This window comes from Aphelocoma coerulescens, chromosome 14, assembly GCF_041296385.1.
Source record: "Aphelocoma coerulescens isolate FSJ_1873_10779 chromosome 14, UR_Acoe_1.0, whole genome shotgun sequence".
Classification (NCBI taxonomy): domain Eukaryota; kingdom Metazoa; phylum Chordata; class Aves; order Passeriformes; family Corvidae; genus Aphelocoma; species Aphelocoma coerulescens.
In genome coordinates, this window is record NC_091028.1 from 14,533,903 (window position 1) to 14,553,020 (window position 19,118).

At 37.9% G+C, this 19,118-nt stretch overlaps 1 protein-coding gene across 4 annotated transcripts in view; it reads right to left on the reverse strand.

Moving 5' to 3' along the window:
* The window catches only part of TRRAP (transformation/transcription domain associated protein), a 77,256-nt gene that overhangs the window by 13,599 nt on the left and 44,539 nt on the right, over positions 1-19,118 (reverse strand). For all 4 annotated transcript variants that reach the window (XM_069030385.1, XM_069030384.1, XM_069030381.1 and 1 more), the window contains 15 exons: positions 18,806-18,952; positions 17,983-18,102; positions 17,401-17,688; positions 16,711-16,848; positions 16,211-16,323; positions 15,549-15,684; positions 13,039-13,230; positions 10,939-11,134; positions 10,455-10,720; positions 9,643-9,743; positions 6,744-6,945; positions 5,509-5,673; positions 3,984-4,074; positions 2,314-2,513; positions 1,297-1,558 (listed from right to left, as the gene is read on the reverse strand). In XM_069030385.1, coding sequence (XP_068886486.1) covers positions 1,297-1,558; positions 2,314-2,513; positions 3,984-4,074; positions 5,509-5,673; positions 6,744-6,945; positions 9,643-9,743; positions 10,455-10,720; positions 10,939-11,134; positions 13,039-13,230; positions 15,549-15,684; positions 16,211-16,323; positions 16,711-16,848; positions 17,401-17,688; positions 17,983-18,102; positions 18,806-18,952 — 2,617 coding nt within the window. The remainder of the gene's footprint in view (positions 1-1,296; positions 1,559-2,313; positions 2,514-3,983; positions 4,075-5,508; positions 5,674-6,743; positions 6,946-9,642; positions 9,744-10,454; positions 10,721-10,938; positions 11,135-13,038; positions 13,231-15,548; positions 15,685-16,210; positions 16,324-16,710; positions 16,849-17,400; positions 17,689-17,982; positions 18,103-18,805; positions 18,953-19,118) is intronic.

Sequence of the window (19,118 nt, forward strand, 5' to 3'; positions counted from 1 at the left end):
GTCCAAACTTGTATTAAATGTAGAGTACTTCAGCTGGAAGGGATCTACAGCAACCACCCATCACACTGAGCCTGCTGCCAGGCAGCACCCCCAGATACCTGCTCTCCCCATTCACACCTGCACCTGGCATTATTGCTCTGTTCTAGGTACAGAATCCAGCACTTGGACTGGTGAAATTTCACCCCATTAATCATTATCCAATGATTTTTTTTCCCCCTTGTATGCTCCTATTAAAGTCACACAAAGTGGTTCTACTTCCATTTCCCTCCCTAGTACACTTCATCCAGTAAAAATTTAATCATATGCTTCAGGACTTTCATTATCTGCTGTCATGCAACTGCTGTGCCTCAGAAAGGACATCATGCAATGCACGGCGTGCACGAGATATGTAGGTCACTTCTACAACTGAGTTACTTTCACAAGATTCCCATCAGTTCCCTTATTTTCCCAATATTATCAGCAAAATGCTTGAAAAAACACCCCAAGTCTACTTGTCAAACATTCTCAGTTATTTATGCAAAACTCAAAATTCTGGCAATCCAAAACACTGATGCCAATCAGTGTCACCTTCTGTCATATGTGAGCTGCGTGGCCTTAACACATTTTACCAAACAAATCAAGCTTGTAAACAAGCTTTTCTTAGAATTTTAAATCAAGATCAGATACTTAAATATGTAACCACTGGTTAAGAGAAAATGAATGAAGCAAAAAAGCTACTTCCCTTAAGTATCTTTTTTATTAGATCTGATTAAAGTTATTGATTCAATTTACCAGCGATGTAAATTTGGGTAATAGAATTTTTATAATCTAGTTATCCAAAACACTAAAGTAATCTTACTCATCAGAAGTAGGCTGTTTTGAGAGACTTCACATAAAATCATCAGTTCGGAGTTCTGGAGTGAAAATGTCATTAAATTCTGGCATCACAGAGACAGAGATCATTACTGTCCCTCACATACAGCAGGCAGTTCTGTGTAAATTGCAAAAATATTATAGTGAAGTAATCTAATTTATCTTTAAATACATATGTGATCAAACGAGAGTCTTCAATAATAAAAATACAATATATTTATCCTCTAGACTGATGTCTGTTTTCCACCTGAATTACATTTGTTACTCCACAAAAGACTGGAACAAAACTATTCCAGGTTTGCTGAATGACAGAAAGGTGCTGTTTTCTAAATTTTCTCTCAGGAAAGATACTGGAATTAAAAAGCAGAATGCCCTCACAGCTGAACTGGAGGAAAATTTTCTTGAGATTAAAAGCAACATTTAAAAAAAATTTTAAACATTTACCTGTTGTAAATTGCCCTTTCAACTTCTGGAACACGGGGTCTTGAGCTGTTGCCTGTGCTCTCCTAGCTAGAGACTCTGAGGCTGCACTAGAAAACATGGTGGACACATTAGAGACATTCTCAAGACCCACTCCAAAGGTGCTGACTAACTTCTTGACAAAATTCAGTGTATGAGGAGTGATTTTGGCATCTGAAACGGCTCCACTTTTCTCAAAGGCAACGGAGTAGCACTTTGCCAAGCCCTGCTGCAGCTGTCTAAGAACCTAAGGATGAAAAATAAAAAAAGCAAAATAGTCAGGAAGATTAGGCTTTCTGATTTGACACCAAATATTTATTCCCACACTGCATTTTATGTAGCAAAATTATCCTCTCAGAAACATCTACTCAAAACTCTACTTTTAAAAGGCATCAGAGGGTTAATCAGAGTAACAGCACTGAATTCCATCAGCATCGCAAACAAACTGAGAGGGGGAAATGCTGCATCACAAAGGACAATTTGCTCCTTTCAACAGCAGGTAACTAAGATTTCATGTTTTGAGATATATGAAAAAAATGTGATATAAGGAAACCTTCAAATAAACACTCTGCTAGGAAGACAGAACAGAATAGTCCAACACCTCGAGAAGCAAATAACAGCAGAGTGGCAGGTCCATCTGCTCTCCGTTGTAATTCAAATTTCAGGTAACAATCACCACCTGTCACAGACCACCAGCTCAAGAAGGAAACTGGTATCATTGAAACTCAGTGTAACAATACACATTTTCACTTAGTATGAGCAACAGCTTAAATGCTAGAGGCATTCATCACATTAACAGTTCTGCAAAGCCTCTGTACTGCTTCCAGAAATAACCAAGATCCTTAAACTCCAATCAGAACAGTTACTTCTACAAATACATCAGTTTACTAATCAAAACAAATAGTTCTGCTTTCATGTTTAAAATTAATTCTGGATAAATATTTTGCAGTTAAATTTCCCTTATATGATGCATACATATGAAGGTGTATTGAAGCCAAATACCTCTTCATGCCAGTTCTCTCTGAACCAGACCATCTGATCCACAATGCCTTCCAGGGAGGACAGAAGTGTTGGATGCAATTCCCGCTGCATGTGCATAATCCTGCTGCATCTCCACATTGGGGCAGTGGCTCTGATGGGCCCGGGGTCTGAGGCAGAGTGGGACTGATTTCCAACTGAACTTGGCTGCTGTTGCCCTGAATCTGGAAAGTGAACATTATAAAGGAAGGAAGAATTACCTTTCACGACCTTGATACGCGCCCATTTGAAATAAAATAAATCATCCCAACAATTGGCTTGAGATTTACATTAAGTATTAATGATGTATTACTTACTGAGTTTCAGAAAAATTTTTTTTTAGAAAGAAAATTGGGGTTTTGTAGAGAGAAAACTCTGCACCAAATGCTGTTTAGTGGTACAGACTTCCCAACATTAAAGCAAAATAAACACTCTTCAAAACTACATAGGAGGTGTAGCTTTTACATTACCAACCTATGCTCTTGAAGTAACAGACATTGTTTCACAGAGGATCAAATAACCTGAATTATGGGTGGTTTTTTCCCTTCCCTTTTGGGGAGACCTTTCACACATAACTAAAGAATAAATATGTTCATGCCAACAACAGACAAACTGTCACATTCTGTATCTTTTAGCACAAAACATCTCTAGCATGACAACTGTATCAGACAGTGATCAGCAGAGTTTTGCTTTATCAGATGACCCCCACTAACTCACACAACCCACCCACCCAGCAGTGGTTTTTGGCAGAACCTACAGGGAAATAATTTACTGTTGCTGGATAAGAATAAATTATTAGGGCACATGGGCATCTCCTTCTGCAAAGGAGCACCCAAAGAAAAATAAAACATTATTTAATGTTTAGTGCCCTTCCAAATTTTATACAGAAATTAAGTGAACTAATTCCCAAGTGGAAAGGGCAATTAAATAAACAATGCACTTTATAATAAAGAACACAGAACTGAAATGAGAGTTCTTCAAGTAGCTCTCCCAGGATTTGCTGGAAATTATATGGGACAAAAGAACAACTAAATTCCGTGGAATCATTTGACACAACTGTTCCAGATGTGATTTGTTCTTGGGAAGCCAGTTGTTGTGCAAGTTGCTGAATGCTTTCCCAAACATTTCTCAAAGCCAACATTGATTTTATGTGGTGTAAACTTAGATGCTCATTTTACTTGAAAATTCACTATAAGAAGTTATTATGGAGATATTATTTTTACAAGCATTGCTCTTTGAAAACAAACTGAATGTTGCACAGTTCATGCTTCCAATGAAAATTAGGCAAGAGAATCTTAAAAAACTGTGACACTCTCCTGTATTTATAAACCAGTAATTTTCTCCTTCTCCAAAAATTTATCAAGATAAACATCCAGTAAAGAACATGTGATTCTCAATAACTGACACGAGAATGAAAGAGATTAAACTCTTCTTGGTGAGTATTTAATACAAGAAAATCTGAGACAGCTCAAGCCATCTGCAGATTTAACTTGACAGAAACAAATCAATGCAAGCAAAGCTTATCAAGAATTTTCTTCCTTAGCCTCACTAAGTGGGTTTTCTAAAGAATCTGTTTTCTCTGTAAAATCCAGAGAAACACAACATAACAATTAAGTTACAAAGAGCCCAAGCAATTCTATCAGGACCAAACTCACCACTCTTGTAGCGCTCTCGCTGTTCTATCTTCAAGGTCAAATAGAGGGTCCTGATAGGGAAATAAACAGCTTGGGGATAGACTCTTCCCACCTATTTGGAGATACACATTTCTCAGTTAAGGAATACTGACTACAGATCACATCAACACGGACAGATTCTCTTGTAAATGAGTCTAATTCAGGAATAATCAGCTCTTTGTGTTAAATAAAAGCTCATGGAAATTAAAGATTCTTTGTTTAAGAAAAACCCGAAGAGGATGAATTGGTAGCTCCCTGCACACACTGCTAAGACATTACCTAATTAGAGCTTCCAGATCATATTGCCTAATAAACCTGAAAGTAGCATAATGTCAGAGCCCCAGCTGGGCCAGCTCAAAGATCTTACTCATGTGCATAATGGAAGAAAAACAGACATAATGACAGTGGTTAGTCTTTAAATTAGGCCACAATTCCCAGCAAGCCCCACGATACTTGATAAGAAAGCCCATTAGAGAGTAACTTTACTCCACCTAATTGTGGCACTTAATGTAAGGGGATACCAACTGCACCCAAAAATAAAAACAGGATTTTATGGCTTCCATTAAAAAAAAAAACCCTAAAGAGATGTTAACATTCAGCAACCTATTTAAATCTGTAAATCTCAGTATCTATTAAAGGAAAGAAACCATGTGTCTACTACCTGCAATAGAGCACATCTTAAGACATCATTTGAGGCTTCTCCAGCCACAATTTTACTAAATCATAGATCCTTTCTCCATCCAAATGGATATGGTAAGTGGTAGAAATACTGCAATGGAACTGAACTGTTCAGTAATACGGTATTTATGGCACATCACTAACCTGACACACAAATGCTTCAGGCTGTAACTCAAAATTTAATGGAAGAGAATTGTAGAGTTTTAAAACAGTAACACAGAAAATATGATATTTTTTAATTTCGTGTTTTTTCTATGTACCTGATGTTTAAAGGCAAGACAGACAGGAGCATCTGTGATATTTGTAAGTCGAAGCTCCAACTAGTTTATAACTGCTGAGCAAGCACTCACTTCTAAAGACTTTATACAGATCTCAACAAATATGAAAGTGTCTACAATGTGCTGAAATGAGTTTATTTCTGTCAGAAGGCAGTCGAGCACACTGGTGTTGCCAGACAATACCAAGCTTTAGCTACTAAAGTCAACCATTCCTTATCCCTACTCCTATGCTACAAGTATTTTTAACTATTTTGTGTGTTCTATATCATTCACAAAAATGTATTAAATAGAATTCCAGAAGGACAGCTATAGTGCCTCGTGCAAATAGGGATACAATTTCAGTGGATTAAATCTCAGCAAGTAAAACTCACTTTGAAATTTAAAATATCCTCCTTAAAGACAGAAATTACCACTGTTTAACACAATCAACAGTTGCAAACAATACCATTTTTAAAGCTTGGTGTTTTTGTAATTTGCTTTAAAAGATATTCATGTGTCATCTTGCCAACAAAGATTACAGACAGTAAAGAATTAGAGATTATCTTCTGTACCTGACTGATGAGGTTGAGGAGGAGTTTGCCCTCTGAGCCAACCAGGCATGTCAGCAGCTGTGGGATCCAGGCAAGCCACTGGATGGGTGGGACACCAATACAATACTTGTCCACTGCATCTGCCAAGGTGTTCTTATCATCATCAAAACTCAGCAGCCAAAGAACCTGGAAGAGAATTCCAAAAGAATCTCTCAGTGCTTAAATTTAAGGCCCATCAATCATTATGATGCACAAAAGCAGAGATACTTTATTAATATGACTGTGGAGTCCTTGTAAGTTTTAAAGCTGCCTCAGAGACAAGAACTTACATTCACTATGCCTGGCCAATGTTAGTTTTTCCCTTAGAAATTATATGTTAAGAATTTAAAATTTAAATGTAAGTGTACTCCTTGCTGTGAAACAAGACAGGAAAGAGCAAATGAACATGACTGCATTCCAGAAATTCTTTGGGTTTTTGGCTAGGGGTGTGGATATAAATTTAGGCATTTTTATAGAACCTAAAATATGCAACTGAGATAAATGAACATTGATGTAAGAATTTGATTATTTCTTTGGGTGTTCTAAATTACTTTAACTGTCCACCCCTAATGATATGTCTTCTAGTTTAATTTATATGTAAATATATTAAGCATTGACTCAAATCATTAACTGGTATGCAACCAGAGAGGGAGACCAATAAATTCAGAGTGCTATTGAGGCCACTTTTAATCTCAAAAAATATTTTCTGTGTTTGTTTCATGGTCAGAACAGATTGACTTCCCTGGTCTGCTATAATTTTTTAATTTCCTTCATGAAAGAGATTAAATATCCTCAAACTGAGAAATGCATACTACAAATAGCTTTTTTAGCTAAAAGTCTGTTGAATTTCAGACTAAAACAGAAAAGGATTATCTTGAATAAAACACAATACTGAGGTAAAAATCAATATTATTTACCCATAATAATGATAAACAGACCTCAAACTATGTTACTTTTTAAAGAAGCAAAGGATGCCCTTTTGCAATTATTTCACCACATTATGTAGCAGAAATGCCGGATGTGATTTGTCCTCTTCCTCCTACAGAAAGGCTCCACATCTAAAGGAAACCCCAGACATCCCAATGAAATAAAACACCCCAAGATGAGTTATGTGCAACCAGACCAACCACACACAGCCTTTCCACCTAAATTAGAGCTTTCCACCAGTAACCCTCTCTCTAATTGCACAGGTTCTTTTTCAGCCACCTAGGCCTCACCTTTGCTAAGTATTTCCTTGACTTGCTCTCGTTCTGATGGCGACAGGCGTGCAGGTAGCAAGTGATGGCAGACACGCCCAGGTGCAGCTGCCGCTCCTTCACAAAGATATTCTCCAGGTAATCCCCCCACATGGCCCAGGCTTTCACCAGCACGTCGTGCATTTGCACAGCTGCAGAAAAAGCTTTGTTTGCTTCTTCAGACCTGCATGGTGACAAGTAAGAATATGAGTTTTATAGCATTTAGTAACTCCCTGCGGTGTAAGTCAGATTTCTGATAGGGCAAGCAATTACTTTCTTAATACGTAGTGATAGTTTTGCATTAGGTTCTCTGGTAAGGTCCCTTTCAACTGTTTTGTCATTGCTTTCCTTAAAGTTCAGCACCTACAAAAGTAAACACTTCATAATGGAAACAGTTTTGTAAGTGTTAAAAATCCCCAGATACTCCCTTTAAAAAAAAGAAAAAAAAAACTTCCAGTGCACCCCAGTGGGAACCCAAGCAGTGAAACTGGGAGAAAGAAGAGCAGATGATAACACAAGGGGAGTGGAAGCAAAATCATTTAAATATGCTGCTCTGCTGAGCAAAAACAAGGAGTAAAGCAACATTGGGAAGATGTTACACATGTTATCTTTCAGAGGACTGCATCTTGCTTAACTCCTTTTCCAGTGAAGTCATAAAAAATTTTACAATCAACAGTTTCTGGAAACAGTCAGTTCCTCATCCCCACAGCTGTAAAAGTTTATTTTTTCAACAGGAAAAAGTGAAGGAATTTGAAGGTTAATCACACAGTTCTGGCTAACCAAAAGATTATTTGTTTGTTACTCCTGAGGTTTTCTCCATGTTTCCTCAAGTGTTACAAGTCCAAAATTTAGCCTGATTCATCCCAACATATATCCAGCCCTTGAATCTGTATTACTTCTTAGGTATACAAGTAAAGGATGAGAAAACTCACATAAGCACTCCCAAAATGAAGAAACTTTTAAAGTATTTCAAGACACTTTATTAACAGAAAGAGCTTCACTTCTCCCTTGCAGAATAAGCATTGAAATAAACCATATGAAGGTAACATAGTGCTTGTTTGACTCATTTTTTGAGGTTACCTGTAATGTATTTTTAACATAACAATATTAGCTTGGTGGATTATACTACTAAATTAAAATGACCAGCTACTGAGGCATAACTCTAAAAAGGAAAACAGCTTTGTCTGTCATGTATTAGTTTCTGTGCTACATTAGTGTCCTTGCCTTCAGAAGCTTCCTGCACCCTGGATGAAGGTTTGAAGTGAACCAGCCCAGCAGCAGCCTGATGGATGACTTTATATCACTACTTCCTCTTTATAAAAAAGGGACTTCTCCCTCCGTTTTCCTTCTTCCCACTCTACAATCCATCACTCTTGACACCCGAGATGATTTTTTTTTAAATGGTTTCTATAACCTTGCCCAGCCAATGGGCAGCACAGGAGGATGCAGGAGCAGAGGTGACCTTTAAATTCAGTTTCACTGACACACAGGTAATCAATCAGCAGTCCCATTTTCAGGTTTAACACTGCCATTGGGCCTAACTGAAACCTTCCTAAATTCCTGACCTCAACTGCAGTGCTAAAAAATGCTTGTGTGGTTTTTGGTAAGCTTAAGAAACTCAGTACACATCAGAACCATGTTTTAAACAGAAACCTTTATCCATTTTATCCTGAAGGAATAAATAGAGACAATTCTCTGCAAGAATTTAAAAAAAATTAAAAATATGGGGGAAGCACATTTTCTTCTCTTTACACCTCAACTACAATTGAGCCTGTGACCATATAAAAGCCCACTGTACTTTCCATCAAGGTAATTGCATTCTGCCTATTTAAAATTCTCTCTTGTATCCACAGAAGATATTCATCATTTCCTGACTTGAATTGCTACGTGAGGTTGCAGTGTACAGCTTAAAACCTGATGGATTTCCTTCCATAAGTGGCCACAATGCAGTGGTAAAGGAATTATTCCACCCATATGTAACATGTAATAAAACTGCCATTAAAGCCCATGCCTGCTAAAAGCTGTTGAAATCTGAAGGGGTCCTTTTGGCATCACCAAACAAAATTTGACTGTTGAGATTTATTTATTGAATTAAAGAGAGATCTTCCTCAAAATCATAAAATACCTGTCAGGACAAAGCAAAACCATTACAGAAATAGTTGTGTGAGAGCAAGGCTTGCACCTGGGTGTTTAATTGCTGCAGTGCAAGATGACTCCAACACACCACATCAGTGTTTTCAGTTCAATTGTCTGAAATAAATGTTCCATTTCCACACTGCATCACACACCAGATTTGCCTGAGCTACACCACCACAGATTTCCCTGTGCCTTCACCAGCTGCAGCTATTAAAAAGACAGCCAAAGACAATGAAACAGAAATGAGAGAAACAGAGGTTAATTTTGTTTAAGCAGCTGTAAGCTTATGGACTGAACCTTTTCTCCTTGGTTTTGTATGTGATAATTATTAAGAACACAATTCAAGTAACCTCCTTTTGCCAATTACACAAGGACATCAGTTAGACATCAGTTTGTCCAAGTACTAACAGAAAAAGGGAAGAAAAAAAAATTATCATGAACTACAAAGCTTTGAACAAATTTATTCTCCCTACCTCATCTCTTCCCTTGAAATACAAAACTTGGAAAAAAAATCAACTCATGCAATGTTTGCTATAACTACTTCTTCCCTAAAACACCTTAATATATGACCAATCATTACATCTTCAAACTGCAAAGGAACTCTCATAGATACTTTTACTTTGTTACACAATTGTGAGAAATTTTAGACTGGTATAAAGATATGGAACAGCTTTTCTGTTGTTGAATACTTCAGCTGCATTTTTCTCAGATGTGTGCTAGTGCCTCTTGCAGCCAGCATACTCACTTGTTAATCTGTGCCAAGAACATCCCCTTCAATGCATAAAACTCTGCAGTCATCTCCTTGGTGAAGTACTTCAGGTTGGTTGATTCAATAACTTCAAGACCCTGTTAAATAAGCCTTAGTGAGAAAAGTCTTTTAAACGGGAAGGATTTATTAAATAAAAGTGCCATAAAACAACAGCCAAAATATTCTCTTGAAATTTAAATAGCACAGCTTTCTAGTATTCCATTTTCATTTTAAAAAATACAGTCTGACAACAATTTTACGTTTCCACTGGCTTATGCAAACCAAATACTACAGACAGCATTTAGCAGGTTATTTTTCCACCTTGTTTATGTTGTAATATTATTTATATTGCTATATATTACAAGGTTTGTTTGCTGATCAACCACAGGCCAGGGAGTTTTGCCTAAAATCACATTTTTTCCCTATCAACACATACAATTTACTTCACCACTCATGAGTCAGACACTCAGAACTGACTTAGAGCTTCAGTTAGTCTTGCAGCACTGTTGTTTCTTCCCATCACAAATAACGCCATTTTCAAAGTCCCTTCCATATATCGATCTTGTAGGATTTCAAAAAACCTACTCCCACTTTACTTCTGGGTCAGCTACTTTTTAATATGTTCACAGTATCCAGTTCAAAGAGGACATTAACTGCTTTGGACTAAGAGCACAACTTAAAACAACACTCCCTGCCAACGAAACTGAGCCTCTGCTCTGGATAGAGGCAGCTTGTTTAGATCCACGTATCTGATGGCCCCTGCCATCTCACGAGTTCCAACAACAGCTTCAGGGATACAGCTGCCCTACCTGCATACACTCATTTTTGCCCATGACTCCAGCCAGCTGAAGGTAACACTTGACTTGCTGCCGAATCTTCTGGAAGCAGTCCACGATGGGCACGGTGGGGATGGTGTGGATGCGGCTCAGGATGTCCAGGGCCACGTTGACCAGCCCTTGCTTGCGAGCGATCTTTCCGTACTGGATAATGGCAGAAGCGGAGGCGTGAACTCCCAGCATGGCATTGTTGGAACTGGGATCATGCTGGGAGCTGTTCTCATATGCAGTCACAATGGCTGGAAAGGGAATGTGAAGTGCTTGTCATTGTAAATGGCATTGTACAGAGAGCAGCATCTTACACAGCAACACATATGATATGGATGACTTAAGATGATGAAACACTTAAATGAAAATTGAATAAAGTCTAAAACTTGACAAAATCAAGCCACTTATTTCAAACAATGTGTTGTTAGAAAATTCCGTGATGAGTGCATGCTGGATCAGGCAAACTTACCCTGGTAATGATGTTGCCTCCACATGAAAATGCTGCTCCAGTGGGATAAATCATCTGACACGATAGGTAACCTGTTCCTCCAAGTCTTTACAACAGTCTTCATATCATGTAAGCTGTTGTTCCTCCCCAGATTAGTTGGTTGCAATCCTGCATTTATTTGGGCTGCTTCTTGAAGTTCAATTATTTGCTGTGCTGCCTAGAAGACATTAAACAATATAAATAAGGAGCAAACAGAAGATGGCAGCAGTCTCGAACCCACTAAAGGCAGAAGACAGTTTGTTAAAACTTCAACCACCTGAAGAAAAGGCCCACAAACTTTAATGGAATTTAATTACCTGTAGTACAATAAAGGCAGTGTAGTATACTCTAAGCTACCACTTGGCAGATAACAGTTGTATTCATTGTTAATCAACCAAATGAGATAACTATTTGAGAAGAAAAAAGGCAGTCCAAATTTATAGAGTGAAATCTCTTGAAACAAAATAAATTAAAGTAATATTTTCCTACAGTCATCTCAGTATCAGCTCTCACAATAGCTTAACCTTCATCCTACACCCATTCATCACATAAATTTAATTTTCTCATGGGTATTTAATCACATACTATCTGATATTAAAAAAAAAGTAATTACTGCAGTGCAAATTGAAGGCTGCATTTGTACCTCTGTCAGTCACTGACTAATTTATCATTTCTTCATGAGGGATATATACATATTAGATTGTTTTAAAAGCTTGTTTTAATTGATATCTGAAAGTACTTAAATACTTTATTTAGCAATATTAATCTTCTCATGCTGCAGATGCTGCCATTCTTGGGCGGAGGGGAAACTTGAAATATGGGTGAAAACTTATCAGGAAGGAATTAAATTCATTGAGAAACCATCTAAGGTTATTCTGTGAGCTCACACACTGTACCTATTTACTTGATAATTTCTTCTGAATATGGAGAAAACTTCCATATTCATTCACTTCATCTGATGCATCAATTTATACTATAAAAATTCCAAGGTATGAGCTGCTGTGTGAGCTCTACCAACAGGAACAATCATTTTATAGAGGTCCCTTCTCATACTGTGTAGATTAGTTATGAATCACACACACAGAATGAAACTACTGATCTTAACAGAATCACAGAGGCCTCTGTATCAAAGAGAACTCAAAGCAAAGTCCTCTGCACTTCCACAGGCAGGGCTCAGTCACAGATCTCTGAGCAATGGCCCATCAAGAAATGATCCCTGTTATGACATCTCAGTTCATGTGGCACTGAGACATTCCACAGTTTCTCCCTGGAGATGAAAGGTTCCCTCCACAGGAACAAGAGCTAATCTTTGTCAGGTATATATCTATAGGACACCTAAACAGGGACAAAGTCAGCCTAAATGCCAAATGAATGGCATGTTTTGCCTAGATCCCACACTGCCAAGCCCAGCATGATCCTGCTCCAGCCCCACTTCCACACTGGCTCCAGGTGTACCACACAGATCAAAGGATAGAAGATTCATTTTCAAGAAGCTTCTAAAAGCAACTCAAAGCAAAATCCAATTTTTTAAAGATGGATTTAGCCACCTACTTCCATTATACTTGGAAATAACATCTACTCTCAAAAATTCTTCTCTTACAGTTGCAAAATGAATTATTTACATAATTAAATCCAAGAGAAAACAACAGGGTGTTGATATTTGATACTTGATTTTGATGTTTGATTTCAAAAGGAAACAGCAGTCCAGTTTTGTTATGGTAAAATGTGTGAAAGTCGCAGAGGACACAACCATTCATTTTTCACCATTTAATACATGCTACTTCGTTTCATGCAATAGTTAAATTTCATATTCCACATAACCAGAATTGTGCCAAGTGCTTCCCAAAAATATTTCAGGAGGTCTGAAAAAAAAAGTGGTTTCAATCTCTTACAAGCTCTTCCTGACAAGCACCAGGTACTTCAAAGAAACAGAAACACACACTCTGCAACTTTGAACAAAAAAATACCGTGATGCAAAAACTATCAGTACTGTAACACTGAAATATTTTACACTTGCAGCTACTAAAATTCTGAAACCTGCTACTGGAGATCAACTGGAAATAAGAACTCTTTGGTAGTTACCTGGAGCAGGGGGGTGTGGACGTGGGACACGACGTGGGGCAGCCGCCGCCACTCGCGGATGGCCAGGCTGCTCGCCATCTCCACCAGGCGCTCGATGAAGTTCAGCTGCTGCTCCTCGGGGTGGCAGATGGCCAGGTACCCCCTGTACATGTTCACCTTCCAGGCCATCTCCTTTGGACAACTCAACTCCACCTGGTCATGGAATAGGAAAAACATCCAGTGGAGATCGTTCCTATGCAAGCAGTTCATTTTTTTAAAGCGTTCTTAAACGAACAGCTTTAATGCCTTAAAGAGAATCTCATCTTCTAAACAGATCAGATTGAAGTATTAACATTTATGTCACTAGAGGAGCTTCAGCTCTCCTAAAGTTACTGGCAAGGGCAGGCTAGCACATAAACTGCCAGATCAGCACAAGAGTAGAAGTGCCCAAGCTGCTGCTGGGGTATTTTTACACTGACAAGTGTAATGCAGTTCAAAGAGCTGAACCAGCCCAAAGCAGCCCTGCCACAGGAGCAGGAAGCTCACAGCAAACAGCTCACCCTGTACAAAACCAAAAGATGCTTCTCAGCAGATAACACAGTGTCTGAAATACTTCAGGGGCTCCAGAACATGTAATGGCAACTTCTCACCTAAAAGGATCCTGTCCCTACCTGTCCCACATTATGCAGCATTGTATTTCCTGTCTACTCCAGGGCATTGCTAAGTCTATGAAAATGAACTGCTAATATTTTTGCAAGTAATCAATAACCAACCTTCTAATTTATGATAAGGTCATTTCTGAGCACAGGTGCAAAGTCAGGTCATAGTGTTAAAATCATTTATAAAATAATTTTAAACCATTTCCTCAGAATTCTGGAACAGTAGAAATATGGCAACTAAACCCAGCAAAGCACTTGAAGTATCAGCACCTGAATTCTGAGAGCAGTTTAGAGCAAACTTGCACTGAGCCAGTGCTCAGCAGCTGACACTGCACACCTTTAATCCACAACTTTTTCACTTCTTTTTCCTCCACTTTACATCGAGCCCTTTATGCTTTGATGTGCAACACAGAAATCCCTCTGCATTATCCTCTTGTTGATCAACTGTATGGTGACCATTACAACTGTTATTCCTGTTATCCTCAACTGACTTTTACACCTGAGCCAGCAAAGAGAACGTGTCAGGTAGCATCCTTACACTGTGAAAATAATAACCTTCTTTATTATGTTATCTACTGGATCATTAAACACAATGGCAGTGTGAGCAAATGGAAATGAGTCTTGGGTCCTATCAAAGGCTACTTGCTGTTTTAATAGTTCAACTTTAATGGGTAGATTATTAAAAATCTTTCACCAAGATTTATGAAAACTGATAGATATTTGCTATCCTTTCTGGCCTCTCTTGTGAATCAACCAAAAAACAGCCACATTCAAGAATATCAATAAAATTGGAGTAGTGAGTACAGCAGCATAGAATCAATTATTCTTTCAGATCCTAATATTTATGCAAACATGTCCTGACACTTTTACAAGAACCTGAGTAGAGTCACAAAGGCTCCATTTATGGCTTCAGCAGCATCTTCTCCTTAGTCATTTAGTAAATGTCTCATTACTGAAACTACCTCATTTAATACATTTAATATCAGCACTTACTCAGGGTTGTCACTTCCACTCAGCTTGCAATTGTACAAAACCAGAACCTGTCAGACATGATCTATTTCACTCTGCTCAAGCCCAAGGCTTATAATATACTGTACAATATAGTTCTTATTTTAGGCTTTAAAAGTTTCTCAAATAATTGTATTTCTATACTTAGCCTCTGAAGTTGCATACTCAAATAGGACACAAAATACTAAGCCTTAAAGGAACAAAAGAAATTAATTGAAATGTAAATAGCACACATAAGAGTTTTTGTTGCATATGCAGTCTGCTACTCAGAGATTTGGCTTCATATTGTATTTTAAATATGCACTTCACCCCTTTATTGCAAATTCTGGCATCTTTAGCAGAGTAATTCCAGTAACATCACACTGAATACAACACTGCAAGGAAAATCTGCAAGCTCCTTTCCACCTGTGATGCAGATCCACTTTTAATGCAGTATTCTCACCTTTTAGATACCAGTTTGACATCTGGTTAATGTTTCTATATTAACTCATCACAGATGAACAACTCTACTTACCATGAAAAGAGGATATATTTCCTTAAAATTAAAAAAAAAAAAAAAAACAGAAAAAACAAACCAAAGAAAAACCAAACCAAAACACAAAAAACCCCCCATGTTTTCCATCTTCTATAGATTAGAGACACCATAGACAAGGCTAAAATAAAATTCCAGACAATCTATTGGCAACTCCAACAGAAGTCTGCCATTTGCCCCAAGAAGTCCATAGAGCCTTGCAGTTTATAGCAGCCTCAAGAACAATAACCACCAGCTTGTTCTCATGGGATGGTTCTTAAACCAGTAAGGATGAAGATACCCAAGACAGGATGAGGAGAAACTAAACATGAGCACAAAAAGCCCTCACTCACCTGCACCAGAGCCTCCTTCATAGCAATCCAGTTTGAGACCCTCCATGCACACTTCAACACTAGGTAAGGATTTATGTGACCTTTGGACTGCCCATATTCTGTCAAAGGTTCCCACTGGTTCAGCTCTTTTGAGCAACTAAGAAAATCAAAAGCAGTATCAATTTGGTTAGGAAAAAAAAAAAAGCCAAAATAAATAAAATTCAATAAAAGTCACAATAAATGTTGTGTATCAGAATATTATCTGCATATTTGTTTGTCTACAAGCAGCTTTGCAGGCACTGCAGAAGTTTTATCCAGATGGGAAAACTGGGTTTTTTTTAAATTTATTTATTACCAGTTATAATACAGAAATCTGTGAACAGGGAAGAGCTGCATTTTGTGTCTCCCAGAACAACCATTTTAAATAGGAAAAACAAATTTTAGCTCCAGTCTTTTTCTACGAATAGCAAATTACATTTTTACAGCAATTCAGGCATATCACTGCTGAGGTTCTGTTAAGGGAATACAAAATAGCTGGTTTTATTCCCTTAAGTTTTCCCTGTATCTGAGCTGAGTCCTGAGATAAGTTTATTCTCATAACTAATGCTTTAAACCAACAGCAGGGTATTTTGCTTCTATTTGCAGGGTGAAATACTTGTTCTACATCAGCTGTCAAGTCTTACCGAATCCAGTGGTCTTCCCAGAGCTGATACTCAGGAAAGATGGAAGGGGAGGCGTTGCTCCGTTCGTGCTCCTTTTTAGCCTTCTCCATTGCTTTTTCATAAGTTTCTTGTGCCTAAAGAAAATCCAACCATTCCATGTTTCCATCTGCTATATACACAATAACTCAATACTCTTTTCTTTTTAAAAACAAGTGATAAGAAAACCTTCATAATTTAAAAAAAAAAAAAAAAGGCAAGCCCTGAATATTAAAAAAATCATTCCTGAATATAACCATTATTTGGCAGCCTGACAAATGTCATGAAAATCTGATGGGTGTGCACAAAAATTTCACCCTACCTCAGTATTACAAGGCCTCAAACTATTGCTGTAGGCAGTAGGGAAGCCATGGCACTTTCCATTTTAGAAGACTGAAGTTAATATTCAGAGTTTTTTCTTGCTGACCAAAATATTCATCCTGACAGTAGAACTACTCAGATCATTTCTAAAATCAAGACTGTACCTGTTCAAAAAAGCCATGCTGTTCGTAAGCAATGGCTGTTGCTGTCTCAGGGAATTTGCAGCGTTTCTGCCACAGCCCAGCCCACATATCCTCTTCTTGTAACAAGGAGTAGAGCTCAGCAAGGGAATCCAGGATTTCCTACAATGTTAAGAACACATTTCTCCACAGTCAAGCTGCCCATATAAAGCACAGTAGGTAGCAAACCCCATGTTCTACACTGAGGCAAGCTGACAGAGACATGGAAATAGAGAAGTGCTTATAATTAAAACTCTCTTTAAAATTCTACAAGGCAAGCAATTAGTAACAACCAAGTACTGAGAACAACAACAATCCATGACAAAAAAATCCTAAGGCTTGTAACACTGACTCTTGCCTGTCTTCCCTAACACACCAGACTGAATCACAGAAAACAAAATTTTTTCAACAAGGCAGTAATACAACAGGACAAGAGGAAACAGCTTCAAGTTGCACCAGGGGAGGTTTAGATTTGATATTACGAAAAATATCTTCACTGAAAAGCTTGTAAAGCACTGGAACAGGCTGCCCAGGGCAATGCTAGCACCACTGCCATTGGAGGTGTTTAAAAGACATGTGAATGTGACACTTGAGGTCATGGTTTAGTGCAGGACTTGTCAGTATTAGATTTCTCTCTTAGTATTTCATAAGGTATTTCAATAAATATAACATTACCTGTTGAGGAGGAGTTATGCTTTCCTGCTCATAGAATTCTGTGGTCTGTTTAGGCTTAATCTGAAGACTCAGTCCTTTTTCAAAGGCTTGATGTTCCAACATCAGTGTAGAACGAAACCAGAGGTTGTGAGTTTTACCCAAGTATTTCAGGACACAAGGTCTGATGGGAATGGGAGGAACACACTGTGACATTGCTTCCACAAAGCAGTTCAGGGCACTTGGCTGGCAATCTCGCTGCACCTGATGGCTACCACTGCACAAGAAAGGGCTTATTTCACCTGCTAGAGCCTAGAAGAAAAAACATAATAGTTACCTGTCTATTCAGATTCTTCAATTAGAGAAATCAGATTTAAAATCTCTTTAGTACAGGGAACAACCATTCAATAAGTACATTTCTGTCTGTAAAATGAAAGGCCCTATTTCTTTCAAAAGAGGAATCGATACAGGCATACAGCATTCACCAGCCTAAGAATGGCAAATATCTCAAAGCAAGAGAACAAAGTCACCACACAAATACATTTTCCTGGAACAGCAGTCATTTACAAAGAGGAATCTGTAAGTGGGAGAGAGAGGGGTTCTCACATGTTGCTGTCTGTCAGACAAGATTTTCCAAAGTCGTGAAAAAAGCTGTATCCAAGTCTTCTCTGCCAAAGGTGTAGAAATATGACATAACTGAACAAAGGCACTCAGCAACGCTCCCGTCTGGAAACAAAGAGATGCATGGAAATAGGAAAATACAATTAATTCTGTGGCAAAAAGTTCAGTTATACAGTTGTTTAAGTAGTAATGCAGATGCCTTCTCAATAAAAATGTTTTCTTTAACAATATAGAGTAGCAACAAGAAGTTAATCCTATTTTCATGTTCATCAAGACTCCGATTCACCACTGTAACCACCAAAAACAAAAGAAGGAAAAAGCAAAGACATTGATTATCTTGGTAATAGGAATGATCAGGTTAATTGGAGAGACCTGGTACTACTGTGAGAGTTGTTTAAACAGCTCTCAGCTAAAATTATTTTCTTAGAAATTATTTAATCGTAAGATGCTGATACACATTTTTGACCCTATACCCTGTGCTTTTCATCACTAGTTGCTGAACTGAATTGTTAAAATACACTTACAGGTGAAGGGGGATGATACTTAATTTTGTAGAAAAGGGACACATTAATAACTAGTGATGAAGTGAAGGCTTAAGAATTTTTTACCATAGGCAAAAATTTTTTTTTAGAATTTCGATTTTTTTACCATAAGAAATTACGGCTTGTAAGAGATGTCTACATAACAAAATTCAGCTAAAAAATCAGAAGTGTGAGATGGAAGAAGGAAAAAAAAAAAAAAAAAACACCTCAGATCAGTTTGAAGGTTTTAGGATTAAAGTGCTTTGTCACCAACAGCCTGCACCCACCTTCACTTCCCGAAGGGAGTCGAGGAATTTGTCGTGCCGGTTGGTCAGCATGTGCAGCTGGTTGCCAATGTCCTTCTCTGAAAGCTCCTTGGTTTTGGGAGTGCTGGTCTGATCTCCTGGAGCCAATTCAATGTCTATTTCAACATCCTACACAGAAGTAAACAGCTTAGTAAGTATATATAAAGTTTATATATAAGTATATATAAACATAGGTATCTTCTATGTAGTTTTGCCTTTTTTTCCACAATATGAAACACCCTCCTGATCAATTTATTTCAGGTCTCCCTGTCTCTGCTACTTCTTCACGTTCAGA